This window comes from Xiphophorus couchianus, chromosome 13 (assembly GCF_001444195.1).
Source record: "Xiphophorus couchianus chromosome 13, X_couchianus-1.0, whole genome shotgun sequence".
Taxonomy (NCBI): domain Eukaryota; kingdom Metazoa; phylum Chordata; class Actinopteri; order Cyprinodontiformes; family Poeciliidae; genus Xiphophorus; species Xiphophorus couchianus.
In genome coordinates, this window is record NC_040240.1 from 15,145,708 (window position 1) to 15,162,589 (window position 16,882).

General features: G+C 37.0%; 1 protein-coding gene across 1 annotated transcript; it reads right to left on the minus strand.

Annotated features, from left to right (window-relative positions):
- Positions 1-1,064: 1,064 nt before the first annotated feature.
- LOC114155296 (transcriptional repressor scratch 1-like) lies at positions 1,065-16,506 on the minus strand. Its single transcript, XM_028035101.1, has 2 exons — positions 15,570-16,506; positions 1,065-7,450 (listed from the first exon to the last, which is right to left on the minus strand). Exons 1-2 carry the CDS (start codon positions 15,685-15,687, stop codon positions 6,675-6,677), a joined length of 894 nt encoding a protein of 297 aa, XP_027890902.1. The 5' UTR covers positions 15,688-16,506; the 3' UTR covers positions 1,065-6,674.
- Positions 16,507-16,882: the final 376 nt, after the last annotated feature.

A 16,882-nucleotide genomic window follows, 5' to 3' on the forward strand; every position in this document is an offset into this window, starting at 1 on the left:
ATCAATGAATCTTACAGATGAAAGTTCAAATATCAAGTCAATACTCTTAAAGCCTTAATTAAGATATTTAATCAAAAAAAGACATAATATATTTTTAAAGCAGTGGAAAATGTAAACAAAAAAAAGAATGTGGAGTAAACAGATTAATTTTAAGTGTTAAGACTGACATGACACTGTTATAAACATGGCATAGCATCTGTTATGAAGATATAATGACACTTTTAATGCAAAGTTGACACTTTTAATGGACTTTTTATGCAAATTTTGCTAGAACTTTGAATTGAAAGGGTCATTATTGACCAAATAATGCAAAATTTACACTTTTAATGCAACTTAGTTTAGTGTACAGCACATACAAGGCAACATTAGGCAGAGGAGTTAGTTATTTTTAGGACGAAACATTAGTAGTTAGACATGAATAATTCCTATTGCCAGCAAATTAAAGCACTGAGTTGTAAATAAAGCCAAAATATTTGCATAATTTCAATTTATCACTTACATTTATTCAGAAGTCTTTAACCTATATCAGAAATCACTTGAGTCTTTGTCCTAAATGTGATACCAACTACTTTTTTTTTCATTTATTTGGCAAAGAGACAAGCATAAACACTATACTACACAAACAACAGGTGTAAAAATGTTCCTGAATAAGTAAAAACTGAGATTTTGTCAGAAGGTACAATCAAGAAAAAAGTTTTGTAAATACGTTTCTCTAACAGAAGGTTATTTATCTTAATGAATGTGTCATTAAAACTCAAATTAATAAATACTTAGTTATGAAAACACAAACATCCAAAACCAAACGTTAAATGCAAACGCTGGTTTTGCTTCTTACTTTGCGATGATTAACTCAGATTGTTTTGTTAAATTTCTTTTGAACAAATCAAACTAGTAAGACGGGAAACAGAAAATGGGTCATCACAGACGACCTAAACAAAGAATCAAACTAACACAAAAAGTAAATCCCCGATCTAAAGCCTATAAGAAAATATTTCAGGTGAACGCCAACGACGAGATGATAAGGAAGGAAACACGACTCTACATGAAAACACCCAACACTCCAGTTCTTTAAAGTAGCTTTTATTTAGGAAGTGAAACCAATTTTGAGTGTTTTCATTGTGCTTTACATCGTCGCCAATCCAACTGGAGGTCCAAACAAACCTCAGCGGAAGAGCTTATACCAGGAAGCTTCAGTAAAAATAATCATCGTCGTCTTCGTCGTCATCCTAACTGTACAGATCTGTAGAAATAGTCCGACTCCAAAGTCACATCAGTTCGTTTGTACAAGGCCGTTAGCTGCAAAATAGAGGCATTCTTGTTTGCTCTTAAAAAAGGTGTTGTGCTGATGCTTTCAGGAGTATTTCCAAAAATGGCACAGCATTCTGCAAACTGGAGGTGTCACTTTTCTTTTTTGTTGAATATTTTTCTCATGTTATTAAAGGACAGTACAGCCTGGGTGTTGCCAGCATTATTTTGTTTTGAATTTTTTATTTTTTTTACATTTTCTTCATCACACTAGAAAAGGGAAAAGGAGGTTATTTCTACATACAAGGCATTTTCTACCTGATTCTAAACTCTTTCACTGTGCTACTGTTTCTGACTCAAAAAGAGTTGTGAGATATAATTTGTAAGAGGAAGTGCTTTTATATAAGAATAGTTTAACTACCTTTTGGCTATAGTAGGCTACAGTAATTCATAGTAGAGTCTAAGTGTTCAGAGATGCTCTCTGGTGCTGAAATGTTGACCATGTTTGCTCTTTCTGTTGTTACATTCAAACAGAAAGACACTAGCAAAGACATATTTCTGTCTACAGTCACACACTTTAACGTTTAGATCTGAAAAAAGTCCAATCTGTCTCAAAGTCTCAAATCTGTTCAAAGACTCAGAGAACCTCAATCTGCACAAACCGTCTGCAAAGCTGCTCCTTGTTGAACTCTTAACACAGTCTCATGTTACAGTCACAAACTCTAATACATTTTATGGGAATTTTATGTGGTAAACAAACATTAAATTGGGCTTAACTGGAAGATAATTGAAGTGGAAAGAAAGATACATGCATTGTTTTTTTTTGTTTTTATTAAATAAAAATTTTCTAATTAGTTTAGGGATTTGTATTTTCTCGTCTTAAATCCGATACCACTAAATAAAATCTAGTTCAACTGAGTGGGAAGCCACTTAATTAGCAAACAGAATCCACCTATTTGTAATTTAATCTCAGTATAAATTACATCTGCCAGTTGATTTAAAACGTACCAGATTAATCGCACTCTGTGATTAAAGATTAATCACTATGCCTAACTTTGTAATCTTGAAATATAAACACGCACAAATTTGTACAAGCCTGTCTGGCCGCAGTCTAACCTGTTAAAACGTAAGAAATTATCTGATTGGTTTTTTTAGCTGCAGAAAGCTGGTAATGTCTTCCAGTACTTAACAGCAACTAAGGGAAACGTACGCCACTGCACACGTATACAATGAGTAGGAAACTTGTTCAGGAGAAAACTGACAGAAAAGATCTGTGATGTCACCCTGGATTAATATAAAAAAACCTAACCCTGTATGCACATTCTCAAAAAATCTTTTATTGTCCCAAACCAAACATGTCTGAAGATTCTCAGTTTTTCAAGTTTTTATATTCAGGAGGGTTTACAGGAAGTCATTTTGTTTTAAACGTTAAATATCCAATGGAACTTGTGCGTTGAGGCGACGGTCGCTTGTCCTCCTCCAGGTAAACCACCGGCGTAATTTGTACATGTGAAATTTGTAGTTTGTGTGTGAAGAGGTGCACGTGTGGGCTAGTGACGCAACACAAGAAACTTGAAAGATGTTCAACTTTTGTTAAACTTTCATCTTTCGTTGTCGTTTATCACACCGCATGTGTCAGGACCACAATGTGCTGCTGAACTACATAACGCTCTGCTGGAGAAACCCAGAAAATTATGGCTTTTAGGTCAAAATATTGTTGATTAATCTAAGTTTTGTGACATATGTGCTTTACAATTTTAATATTAATCTCGTGTTAACGTTACCAGCCTTAGTATAAATACAGTTCTTCTGTGAAGACCTCAGAGGCTTTGCTTGATAACGTTGGTGAACAAACAACAGTAGCACAACAGACAGGCCAGGGAAGAAGTGATGGAGAAGTTTCATTCATGCAAAAATGGAAAGAGGCCGGTACATCCATAAACCTACCCAGACATGGTCAAGCTCTAAAGCTAACGGACTGGAGGAGACTCTTAGTCAGAGAAGCAGCCAAGAGGCCCATGGTGAATCTGGAAGAACTTCACAGAGTCACAGCTCAGGTGAGAGAAGATGTGGACAGGATATGTTTTAGTCGTAAACTTTATCTACCTTTATTTTACGACAGAAAACCTCAAGAACTCCTGATGGTTTACCAGGAGCAGCACAGGGGGTCATCAGATGTAAAAAAAACAATATAACCTGTTCATTTGACACTAAGTTGTGCTTTTCTTAGCCTACTTCCCAACTATTCTGTGTGACAGAAAACAGATCATACATTAAACAGAGCAGTTCTTAAGCATTTAAAGCAAGCAGGTTATAGTTGGAAGACAGTTGGAACTAAAATCAGTGCAGTTCTTTAAGTAAACTTGTCAGAAACTGCAAATTACTAAGACTGCAAAAACAAAAAAAATTGACCACGTATTTTGTCTAGTTTCTAGTTCAAATATCTCAGTACACCTGAAATGAGACAAACTAACTTACAAAGTAACTTTTCAGTAAGATATGGGAGCTTGTTTTAAGTCAATAATTCCTTACTATTGATGCAAAAGTTCCAGTTAAATTGGTGGATTATTTCACTTATGACAAGATATTTTCCCCTTGTTGTAAGTGACATAATCTGCAATTGCAACAAATACTTAATACTGACTTTAAAAAAGCTCTTATTTCTTGCTGAAAAATTACTCATAAGTAACTTTTATATTTTTTCCAAGTGTGATAAGATAACTAGAAACTAGACCAAAAAATACTTTGTAATATGTTTACTTCCAGCAGAACAACAACCCTAAACACACAAGTTTAGATCAAGGCTTATAGCCATGTTAGAATTACCCCAATCAAAGTTGAACCACAAAAATCAAGAATCTGTGGCAAAACTTGAAAGTTGCTGCTCATTTATATTCAGTTTGGTCAGATGAAGTTTCAGCTACTTTGCAAAGAAGAATTAGACGGTATTTCAGTATTTAGATGTGTAAATGTGGTGCAGATGCGCCAAAAAGCAACTTTTTAATTGTTTTGGGGTTTTTTCTAGCAAAAGGTTTTTCTACAAAGCATGTATTGTGTTCCTTCCGCTTCATAACTTTGCATAAAATCCCAATAAAACACACCAAAAAGTTGTGGTTGTAACCTAATACAGTGCGGCAGAAGTTCAAGTTCATCCATGTTTCAGCACCAGAGATCTACGTTCTACTTTCTACAATATTTTAGAATATTAATACAAGTCAGGCAGTGCAAAAACCCACGTACAAAAAGACCCGACCCAACCCAACCCAGAGCTCTCCAAATAAAGGAGCTGATTCATTTCTGTGAATCCCAGCAGCATCTAATAGCTTGTAGTAACACTAATGTAATCAAAAAGCTAATGATCCCATCATCTAATTTTGACAAGCAGGCTTTGTAACAGAGATTAAATACTTTTCGTTGCTGAGGTCTTATTGTAAATATTTAAAGAATCCCCAATTAGGAAAAAGTCCAGAAAAATTTCCCTGGAGTCACAACAGAAACAGTTCCTGTAAATTTAGAGCTCTCATCCTAACCCATCTATTATTCAACGCTTTTGTTCGCTAACTCCCTGAAATTTAATTTCTTGCAACTATGTAGAATAAACGTAGTTGAACGTTTAAAAAAATTACAAGCAGCTATGACCAGTGCTTCTTGAACATATCATGCATTATTGCTCAGTCGGATGTGAACGGAATATTGCCCACGTCAGAAAAGCTGCTTCATTTGCCTCTTATCTAAGCAGTTTGGCAAAATATATATATAAAAAAAAAATACTCATAAAATTGGCATAGTTTCTGTTATTTAGACAGCTTTTTTCCTCTTTTTTTGCATGCAAAGGTTTTGGATACTTAAAGTGGCAAAAATAAAAAAGATACTCAACATTTACAAAGTGTCAAATGCTTTGGCATATTTGTAACAAAGGCAAAATGCTGCAATAAAGTGCAAAATAATACAAGATAAATAAATAAGTAAATAAATAAATAAAATGCAAAAAAATGTATTTCATAACACTGGAAAAGGTTTAACCTTATTAAAGGAATGACAGACATTTTTAATGTCCTTATTCTTTTTGAACAATGACAAATAAATAGTGAAAAAAACATATAAACATTCGATTTAAGCATTAAGAGAACATCATTTTGGAGCAGCCTGATGGCTTACTTTGTGTTTTGTGCTAATATTTAACTAGAGGATCATTTTACTATTATTCAGAAGCCAATTGGTATTAAATATTAAAAAGAACTTAACGGTTTTTTCTGTCACTTCTATATTTTCAATGCATTTTTAGGAAAAGTGGGTCTTACTTGTTTTCACAATTCATTGTGGTTCAACGATTCACCATGGATGAAAGCATGTTGTAGTGTAAGAGAATATAATAGATACTCTGACTCAATTAATGGACTTAAAGTTGTTCCTAGCTATTCAATTTAAAAAGTGAAACTCATATAATGTATAGATTTATTACACAGAGAACAATATACACTAATTTGTTTGTACATTTTGATTTCACACACCTCTGGCCATGGAAGTTACTGGAACACCTGAATTCAATGATCTGTCTGAATATAGCAAATTTAAAATTCCTATTTCTGCTCATTATGATGAACCCGATTTATCTCAAATTAAATCCATACTACGTTACTTGTGCACAATTTTCTGCTAAATGTTTTCCTTCCACTCAGTTTTGGATGCTGGCATCATTATGTGAACAATCAGCTTCTGAAGTGTAATTATAAAGTCTACCAGGATTTTTTAGGCCAAAACCTACACTTCACCATTAAAAATCACTTTTTGTTAATTATATGAGAAAGTGAATTTTGGGTTTTCATTCTCTTCATACTACAGTCATCAAAACGCGTTATATATATCACTCCATGTGTAATTAATCTACATAATGCATGAGTTTCATTTTTGTTCGTAATTTTTACCATAAAAAGCAGAACACTGATTATTCTTCTGATTCCTTTGCATTTTCTTGTAAGCTTCAGTTTCACTGAAAACAGGACACAGGAATTATCCTTAGATTATGAATCTTTGTGTCTAAAAAAGCTGAAAAAGATTTGCTAAGACGGTGGATTCTGTGCTTGATCACATAAACTCTGAGAAAAGACGCAGACGTGGAGGAGCCATTGTGCTTTTGTGTCGTTTCCTCGTTGGTAGAAAAACATCTGACATGGATTGATGTGGACACAAATAGATCTCAAAGTATAAGGTTCTAGATGTGCTGTGCTTTAGTTTACCTCACTGGGGAATAAATCCTGTCAGGTTCTCTCAAACTTTTTAATAAACCTTCAAATAAAAATAACTGAGAGGTTTCCGAAACGAGAAAAAAAACTTCTCCTTTGTTGCACTCTGGTTAATCTTTTGGAGTAAAGCAGACGAAATCGGATGTAAGTTAAGTAAATAAACCCTAGATGTGCTTTCAGAGTCTCTTATTCACTCAATGAGCTCAGAGGGGAAAAAGCCCCCTTAAAGCACGCAGACTCGTAGTGCTTGTTCAGGTAACTCTTGAGCGCAAACGTCTTGTCGCACCGCTTGCACTTGTAATGCTTGAAGGCTGAGTGAGTCTGCATGTGGGCACGCAGGTTCGATCGGTCAGCAAAGGCTTTCCCACAGTGCGCGCAACCGAAGGGCTTCTCTCCGGTGTGCGAGCGCATGTGACCCTGCAGCAGCCACGGTCGGCTGAACGCTTTCCCGCACACGTCGCACTTGTGCTTGAGGTCGTGGGTGAGCAGGTGCATTGCCATGGCAGGCATGGAGACGTACACTTTCCCACACGTCGGGCACTTCTTGGCCATCTTGCTGTCGATGCTTCTGTGCGTCTGCTTGTGTCGGCTCAAGTTGGAGGATGTGGCGTAGGTTTTGCCGCACTCGCTGCATGTGTGCCTCTGGGTCGCCCCTCGTGGGTTTGCCGCTGCTTTTCTTCGTGACCGTCCATCCATGATGAAAAACGCGTCTACTGAGTATCCTTCGCTCACGGCGGCGTCTCCGTTAATGTACCCGCCCGCTGAGGACGAGACCTCAGATCTCGGACTGTCCGGCTGGTCCGAGTCCCCATGGATGTCGCTGTGGATACCTGAATAGGTGTTGTTTATGTGGCCGTAGATGATTGATGAGTGGCTCGGAGAGGGCACTTTAGAGATGACTGAGGAATCACTTCCCACCACATCTTCATAGGGATTCGGGCTTAGATAATCACTGACGTAACCTAAGGAAACAACAAAACACATTAGTCATCATGGAGGGAGGAACGATCAGACATTAAAATCTGGGTTGTAATTCTTGTAATGTTTCCAACTCTTGTGCTTTTGGTTGTGGGAATCTGCTTTAGATTACCAAAATATCCAACTACAGAACACCAAAACAAGATATGGACTGCAAAAACACAAAATCTCAAAGGATTTTTTTGGTTTAGTGTACACTTGAAATAAGGCAAATCGGTTTTGATAACTAGGATGAGTTGAAATGTATGATTAATGTATAGATTAAAATTACTTTAACTTCAAGATGACGTATTGTGAATTGGCGCCACATAAATAAAAATAAAATTTTTCTTTTGCATGTTCCACGTGTTCCAACTGAAAAGGGGAAGCAGGCATTCAGTGTTATGGCTCCTTCAGCCTGGAATCAGCTCCAGTCTGAACTCAAGATATCAGAACTGATTTCAATGGATTTATTTTGAGCAGTTCTTAAAAACAGGCAACAAGATTCTATTAAACAGTATCATTGTTTTAAAATTGTTTTATATTGTTTTACACTTGTGCATATGTATAAATTAGTTTTATTTTGTAACCAGGTTGCTGTGTATTGCAGACTTCTGCCCAGGTCCCTCTTGAAAATGAGATCCAGATCTCAATGGGGTTAAAAAAAGGAATTGAATTGAAAAGGAATCAAATTAAAACTCAACTTTGCTACTAATTACTGTTTACTTGTCCCTCAGTTTAAAATACTTGACTCAAACCTAGAGATGTTGCTTTAATATGTTCACATAAGTTTCATGATGCTGTTTAATTTCTGAGGTGTATCCATCAACAAAACAAACATAATACAACCAATTCCATAATTTACGATTCCTACAGTGTTCACAGGTTTTTAAGTCTCTTTAATTTTAATCCAAATGTACAGAAGGTATGACCAAATATTTCACCTCTAGTTTAATCAAACCACAACATTAAGCTCTGGAAAAAATTTAAGAGCCCACTGCACTGAACCCCATTTAAAATCTCCTGGTTATTCCACCAAATATTGATTTCTAAACTCTTCCTGAGTTAAAACATTAGTATTGTTGTTTCTAAATGAATATAAACTTGTTTTCTTTGCATTATTTGAGGACTGAAAGCACTGAATCTTTTTGTTATTTTGACCATTTCTCATTTTCTGCAAATGAATACTAAAATTTTGCTTGGAATTTCAGATACATGTCAGTAGTTCATAGAATAAAAGAACAATGTTAATTCTTACTAAAACATTTACCTATAAAGAGTAAAATCAGAGAAACTGATCATTTTAAGTGGTCTTTTATATTTTTTCAGAGCTGTATATCTCCAAATATTCAGTTAGTGTCACTAAATGTACTGACACTGTGATCTAGATTTATGACTGAGTGACTTTTCAGCCCATATACAAGTAGAGGACTGGTTTCACTGTGGATATTAATGCCTTAGCCAGTTTATTGACGAGGTCTTTTAGTTTCGTTCTGGTGTTAATAAGAACATTTGCACACAAAACACGCTGTTTAAACTTTTGTGTAATTGTTTAAAACAATGGACGTGGCACGTTGAACACAAGACAAACCTGACTTTCCCTTCCTGATTTTTTGGCTTATTTCCACATCGAAGAAATGTTTGACATGTTGGCTTTAACTTTGGCTACATTCACACGGCAGCCTGATGTGACACAATTCCGATTTATTTATTTTTTTTGTCAAATTTGATATTCTTTGCCGTGGTCGTTCACACTTCCGTGTTCTCCAGCGTGACCTGAAAGTGTCCCGCATGCGCAGTAGGGGGCGCAGTAACGTCACCTTGCTCAGTGTTCTGCCAACCGCCATAAAACGAAGAAGTGCTCAGTGTTTGCGGAAGTAAACATGGAGTCTAGCTTACACATTTAAAGTTGTTGTCCGACCGGAGCCAGCATATTAACAACTTAATCCTCATTATCGTCCGCCATGGTTGTTATTTTTCTTCCCGCTTGGGCGTATCGGGACGCATAGTAGTGACGTTGGTCGAGTGTCTGTGACGTTCAGGATGTGGCCGTTAGGATTCAGGTCAGAGTTGAAAAGGTCAGATAGTATCGGATATCCAAGTGGCCTGGATCGCATTACAAAAAAATCTGATCTGTGTTGTTCAGACTGTTATAAAAAGATCAGATATGAGTCGCATTAAGGCAAAAAATTAAATAAAATCAGAATTGGGTCAGCCTTTGATTCTTACTTTTATATCTGAAAGAATCAGTTGACTGATTGTTTCTACTGATTTAAAAAAAAAAATGCAATTCTGAATCCTCCAGTCAAAAGTTTTCTTTTTTTTTAAAGAAAAGAAAAGTTTCACCAGAGGTAAAAATAACTTTATAAAATCTTTAGAAAAATGGCCTCCCTTTATTGTGAGCTAAATATATAGAAATAAGGATGAATTAAAACTTCTGAGAGTAAACAAATGCTATGTAAGAATGAACCACACTCAAATTAAACTCAGATCACTTCATTTATTATTAACAAAACACTGAGTTACAGCCTGCTATCGGATTTTAAACTGCGATCAGATGAGTTGTGCTTCAAGACCATATTTTGTCTTTTCTTTGTGCCTTTTCCTTTTGGGAAAGAACCTGGAAATGGAGAATTTTGCAGTATTTATAGAGGGACTAAAATGCTTTTATGCCTTTGGCAGCACTGCGTAGACACTTTCCGACCCTCTGTAGGAAATCTTTATTTTTCATAGACGGGTTCAGTAAGCACACTTGCTCCTCATCAGCTGCACCTTTCCTGACAGGTCCACCGCCACACACCGTCACACCCTGGGGCTGTCAGAGCTTCGGCTGTTGTAACATAGACCATCTCTATTACAGCAGATGGGAGGTCTAATGCTCAGTGGGCACGCCGATACTGACAGTCCTCCTCTTGAGCTAAACTGCAAGTACATCTGCCTGGAGATCCACAGATTCCTCCGGCCTTGCCCTGCATTTTTCTGCACGGCTCTTGACAAATCGGATCAATTATTTCTTAGTGAGTTTTGATGTTGGCTGCTTCATTATTTCTATTATTGGCTTGAGCTCAACAGGCTGAACTCGAACAGACGCAAAGAGAGAGACTGGTCGCTAATAACCCACAGCCACAACTCCTGTGGATCTGCCGATCAATAGCTCTCCATTTCAATTAGCACTCTGTGGGCATTAAGACACAGACAGCAGAGGAGATACTGTTGCTGGTAATATAATTTCATGATGCAGTTCTGAGAAAAGCTCAGATGTTGATCGATATTACGACCTGGAGAAGGGAGACGAATGGAAGAGAGAAAAATAAAAATGAATGAAAAAGAAAGAAAGGATTTTGCACTTTTTATGGTAAGTGTGGTTGTGTGTTTTGGCAGGGTGGCACTCTGCTCTCGTTCTAATTTAACATTTTAAATGTAATTAAGACAGAGTAAAAAGAGGAAGATGGAGGAAAGAATGGTGAGGTGTGGTGGAAAGACTGAAAATCATGAATCATAAATATTCTATCACTGCACTCTCACAGCGTGTGTGTATGTGTGTGTGTTTCCTGTTTTATAGAGCATGAATAAAGTTTTTGAAACATGATCATGTGTTTCTTTTTGAGCTTTATTTAATTAGGTATGTCATCTAAGAAAAGCTCCTGGCCTGAACTGACATCCTTTCAGCATCTCCTCTACAGGGAAATTGGCCTTAAGCCGTTTTTCTTTGTTTGTTTTGTGTCATTTATTCATTTATTTATTTTCATTTTTACTTTGCGTTGTAGCTTAGGCATATAGTGTGGTGGGTCTGGTTGCCCTAAAGTGTTGAAGCAGAAAAAAACTGTTTTAATAAATATGTAAAAAATGTAAAAAATTGTGAACAAAAGCTACATATTAGCAAGTCAATGCTAATGCCTAAAGCTAATTCATTTGACTTTGTCATTTTGCTAACCAGCTGCTGCTAAAATTAACAGCTAATCAGCTAGTAAGAACAACATTGCATTAGCATGTTGTTCAACATGCTAATGCAAACATTAGTAAATTGATGCTACTACACCAAACTAATGTAATGTGGGCTAATTCTAGCATTAGCATGCTAATACTAATGTTTATTTTAATGTAGTATCAAATTTGCAAACATTAGCATTATGCTAATGTTTGCAAATTGACAATTGTACACTAAACTAATGTAATGTATGCTAATGCTAACATTAGCATTAGCACACTACTACACTAAACTAATGTAATGTGGGCTAATTCTAATGTAAAATCCTATTTAGCTTAAAATGTGGTATTGTTAAATATGCTTACATTTATATGCTAATACTTAGGTCCACAACTGATTAGTGTCATGTTCATAACAGATGTTTATTCCAAGCTAATGTTTGCAGGCTAATGCTCATGCTAACGGCTTTTTAGGTTAAAAATATTTCAGTGTTGTTGAGCTTACAAAGGCTTACATTAGTATGCTAATACTCCATAACTATATAGTGTAATTTTCATATTCTTTAACAAAATAGACTTGTAGCGCCACACTTTTCACAAATGGAAATACGTCTTTTTCTGCCAAAAGAGATTATCTTTAATGTGTACTACAGATGTCCTATGAGTGTTACAAAAAATAAGATCAAATGTAGGTTCACAGAGAAATGTTTAGTCATTATGTTCTCCAGTGCAGACGCCAGCAATGAGCATAAAAATGACTCACATTGGCAGCAGCTGGCACATCCAGGTTAGACCACAAGAGACCCAAATGATGGCAGTCAGTGAAAATTGTACAATGATGTCACCAAACAGAGGATGGCTCATAGATATACTGAACAGCATTAAGACCACTTGGTAGTTTGTTAGACGTTACGTTTTGTTTTGTTTTTATGTCAAACTCTTTGTGACTCATGTCGGTTCTGTATGTGTACCAAACTGTTTGTATTTGACCTGTTTAACATGTTTTCACAACCAGAGTAGATACAGCTGCAGTCCATGCTCGTGTGTCTAATAACTGTCAAAACGAACTTTATTTTTGACATATTTGACTATACGTCCAATACGTCAAACACTGCTTGCATTAGTTACACGTGCAAGCAGTGTCTGAACTGCTAGGAGAAAAAGGTTAAGAAAATGTTAAGTTATGCTGTTTTTCCACAGTGGAGAATGCCTGAGAAAATGTGCTATATAAGAGAAATTATGACAAAAGTAAAACCTGACTTCTCCCTGTTATCCAGTTTTTATGTTAAAAAAAAATTATGTAACCGCTGCTTTTGTTTCCTCAGTATCAGAACTCTGTCTCTTTCTGTTTGTCTTTATCTTCATTCATGTCTCCTCTGTATTCATTTCAAAGTACCTTTGCAGCATCAGAGCTGAAAGCAATTTTAAATGCTTATTAAAGTTTAAATACCCATCCCAAAGATGGGTGTTTCCTCTTATATGTGTGCTTAAAGTGTAAAATATTAGAAAGGGAAATAAAATAAAAGGATGAGATAGAAAATGAGAGAAAAGGGGAGAAAAATAGCTGCAAGCCACAATTTATTTTTTGATCCAAACCAACAGCGACTGATGCACACTTGTGTGCTTTGGACACTTGTAGGTCACTGTGTGTGTGTGCACATGTGTGTGAGTTTGATGCTGTGCACTCAGCTGTGCAAGCTGGCTGGGAAATGTGCCGAGTTGACAGAAACACAGCGATGCGAGTGTGTGCTTCTGTGCGAGCAACAAGCTGCAGTTGCTTCGCTCAACATCTTGTTATATTTATAACGGTGGATAATTTCTGGAGTCTTTACTTGTTCGCCTTAAAGCTTCTGTTGCTGGTCGCAGGTTTCTGCTCTCCACTTCCGCCATCTGAGCGCCTGAGATCTCTTCTTCTTACATTTGACCTTGCTACAATGTGAACCTGACCAGGCTGCACGAACACAATTACATGCCGGTGGTGGAACAAAACTCAGTCAGCTCTTTCAAACTGCGGTTATTTCCCCACTAGAGGGCAGAAAAGAGCTGACGGAAACGAAACCAAAGCACAAAATAACCCCATAAAGGGATTTAACAAACGATTGGCTGTTATTTTCATCCCAGTAAAGACTCATTTGTTCACTCACCGATGTTCGCTTCCTATCTGACCTATTCTTTCTCAGTTTGACATATGGTGCTGCTTATCAGACCTTGTGTGCTGGAAACAGCTGCCTGCTCAATGGCCTAATAAATCAGCAGAGGGCTTTGCCACAAAAGATGGTCTAAGTAATTTCTATGTATCACAATGCCTCATAACATTCTTCTAACTACCTCTTCTTCTTTATAGTGTTTGCTAAGCAGTTTTACTCTTGTCTATTTTTTTTTTTTTACAGTTTTCCTAGCACGAATCAACCTTAAATAATCTCTTTTAAACATATTTGAACCTAACTTCAAAACTAACATCTGGAACCAGTTAACTTTTTTCTGTGTGAAACCCATATTTTTGTTTCTTACAACATTATTAATTTAAAATTAACAAATTAAATTTAGTTTTACTTTCTACAGGATGATTTTTTGATTTTAACAAATGTTTCTATTTTCATTTCACACAACTGGCACTGATGTGGTTCCACTGGACAGATTTGACTAATTTCTCTCTTCATATTTTCCCTGATATTGTTGCTCAGTGTTGAAGAGATTCGTCAGCCTTTCCTCGTATCCAGTATCCAGGATTATGCAGCGTGTGGGGAACCATTTGTAGTCAATAGGGATGTGGAAAATAAAACAGAAATCTTGGGGAAACACTTCCAGGGTCTGGATGACCATTATGTGAGGAACATAACATTTAGCAGAACAACAGGGAATCCCAATGCCTGCGCACTGGTGACATAATATATTAACAGAATCATTTAATACAGTTTGCTGCAAATATCTCGCTGTGATTATGTTTTTTCTACTTAGCTAAACATAATATATCCTCTTTAGTGTACACAATTTGCACTTGCAATCTTAAATATACCATAGAGGCTTTAATGAGAGAGAATCAGAAACTAAGTCTTTACAAGTAGCTCATTTTTCAACCTGTTCTGTAAAAATCTGATATTTAAATCCGCACACATTGCTTATGCCTCTGGCTGACTCCACAAACAGTGACACACTTTTTTTCCACAAAGACTCTGTGAGTACAGCAAAGTGTGAAATGTGTGAATTTTCCCGTAAAAAGCCAAATCAGTCCACATCTCACAGGAAGAGGGATTGCTGCAAAGTCAATCACTAAATGCAATCGCCTGAACTTGGTTAGATAGTTCAGCTCTCAATGCACTTTGCAAGAAAAACAGGCCCAATTTATTTCAAATTATACAGTAACATTGAATAAATCAACCAAATACAAAAACAATCCTTTAGATTGAATAAGGCGCAGTTCAATCTGATCCCAAATTTAATACAAAGTACTCTAATTCAGATTATAATCTCAAACATTAGTCAGCTGCATCAAGTTATTATCAAAACTTCTTATCCATTAGCATTTGACTGTGTCTTGTGTTGGACTGATTAGTTTAAATATTTCTGGATCTGTAGTAGGTCTGGATCTGAACTCTAGTAGGTCGTAAATGAAAATATAAATGTCCGTTTTCTCCTGTTTGTTTGCTTTATGTTGTAGATTTTTGGCTTTGAGTTGAAATACATGTTTCGTATCGAACTGAGTTTGAATACTACAGACAAATTAAACGATGCCGGCGCAGCAACGACCCAGAAATGATCCACAGCAGAGACCAACCACCTGGAATACACTTAGTTTTGCTTGCATGTAACTTTTTCCCCCCCTCATCTGCAGATGTTAGGCATGCATTTCTCTGTGCACATCTAAAATTACATCCAAGGAAAGCACTGTGTAAGAAATCTCCATGGGAAGTGGGAGTTGTTTTCCCCATTTATGTTTACCCTGAGGACATACCTTTGAGAATTGTAACCTCAACAAGGTCAACCTGATTTATTTACCCGATAGTCTCAAAATGCATACCTTAATCTCCAACTGCAAACAGTGATCTTTAAATCTCTGTAAATACTTTACATTTCACTGACTTGAATTTGATGTATATTTTGTGCTTAGACCCAGGTTTGACCCTTTTTTCCCACTCCCTCTCAATCAGTCATGACCAACGCTTTAAATCTGGGTATTAAAAGTGTGTTTTAACAAACCTTTGTCATGATTGTGGAACCGCAGACGGAGCTCCTCTCTCCGGCTGTAGGAGGTCTCCAGTGCAGCAGCAGAGAAGTCGTCCAGTTTGACTTTCTTCACTAAGAAAGACCGAGGCATGGTGGGACAGGCGCTGCTCCTACGCTCATACGATTAACACTCGCTTTTCTTCTCTTTCCTAATCCTCTTAAGTCTGCACCCAGTGATGGGAATCAGTTGATTTTTCGCATATAATTTAATCTCCTGGCTTCCTATAGCGTCGAATTCAAAAGTAGAGGCATTATTTTTTGTGTTTCTCCTGTGCTTCTTTGTTTTCAGCAACAACAACAAAAAAGTGTTTTATAGTTAAAACCTAGCTCTGGAAGAACAGTGGAACTCCAGTAGGTCGTAAATGGAAAATATAAATGTCCGTTTTCTCCTGTTTGTTTGCTTTATGTTGTAGGTTTTTGGTATTTAACTCCGTGCATGTTTCAGCACCGGACAGCTCCTCTCCTCCTGTCCGATCCGCTCCGGCAGAGTCAGAGTCAGAAAACGGGCATGGAAAAGCAAGCTGAAAATCCGAAACGTGTGCCAACCAGTGAGGTTTTATGTCTCTCAAAACCAAAATGAACAAAAGCAGAACGCGAGCGGCGAGTTGTGACTGTTTGCAGAGTGGCGTAAAAAAAAAATTTGATTAAAAGGTTTCACAAAGAAAGCAGCCGAGTCCAAAAAACAAAAAACGTCTCGAAACCTTCGTGGGGTTTTTACTTCTCAGATGGCAACGCAGCTCCTTGTGAAATATTGCTTTTTACTGCTGGAAGACCAGAAACAGAGCATCGGATCGCTTCCCTCTCTCTGCCTTCCTTTCTCGTTACGTTTTTCTCCTTATCGGAGCTGCAGCTCTCTCTGACGCCTGAGACCAGCTGTTGCGGCTTTAAAGGACTAGAGAGACAGACAGACAGAGAGAGAGAGAGAGACAGGTAGAGAGAGAGAGAGAGAGAGAGAGAGAGCTCCTTTCTCTCCATCAAAGAAAAAATAGAGCATCTTGTCTTCTGGGACCAGCAGCGGTGGAAGTTGGTTTAATTAAACACCTTTAAGCGAAACTAAAAATTGGAGGCACATTATTTGGTCACAAAAGCATTTTTTTAAACGTGTTTAGATAAATATGGTTGGCATTATCGCGCGCTTTACATATTAAATGCAAGTTAATAGCAATGGCGTCAGCGCGGTGTGATCATAAATAGCTTTGGTAGCTTCACTGCACTAATTCCTACAATATTTTCCCTTAACAGCAGAGGGCGCTACTGTGAATGTAACGCCAAGACGCTAAGCTAAT

Bases quoted from the DNA above. Each gene is read 5' to 3' on its own strand.
- LOC114155296 (XM_028035101.1), bottom strand. From the start codon at position 15,687: ATGCCTCGGTCTTTCTTAGTGAAGAAAGTCAAACTGGACGACTTCTCT. The intron at 7,451-15,569 runs GTTTGTTAAAAC...TTGTTTCCTTAG, and splicing joins GTTCCACAATCATGACAAAG to GTTACGTCAGTGATTATCTA.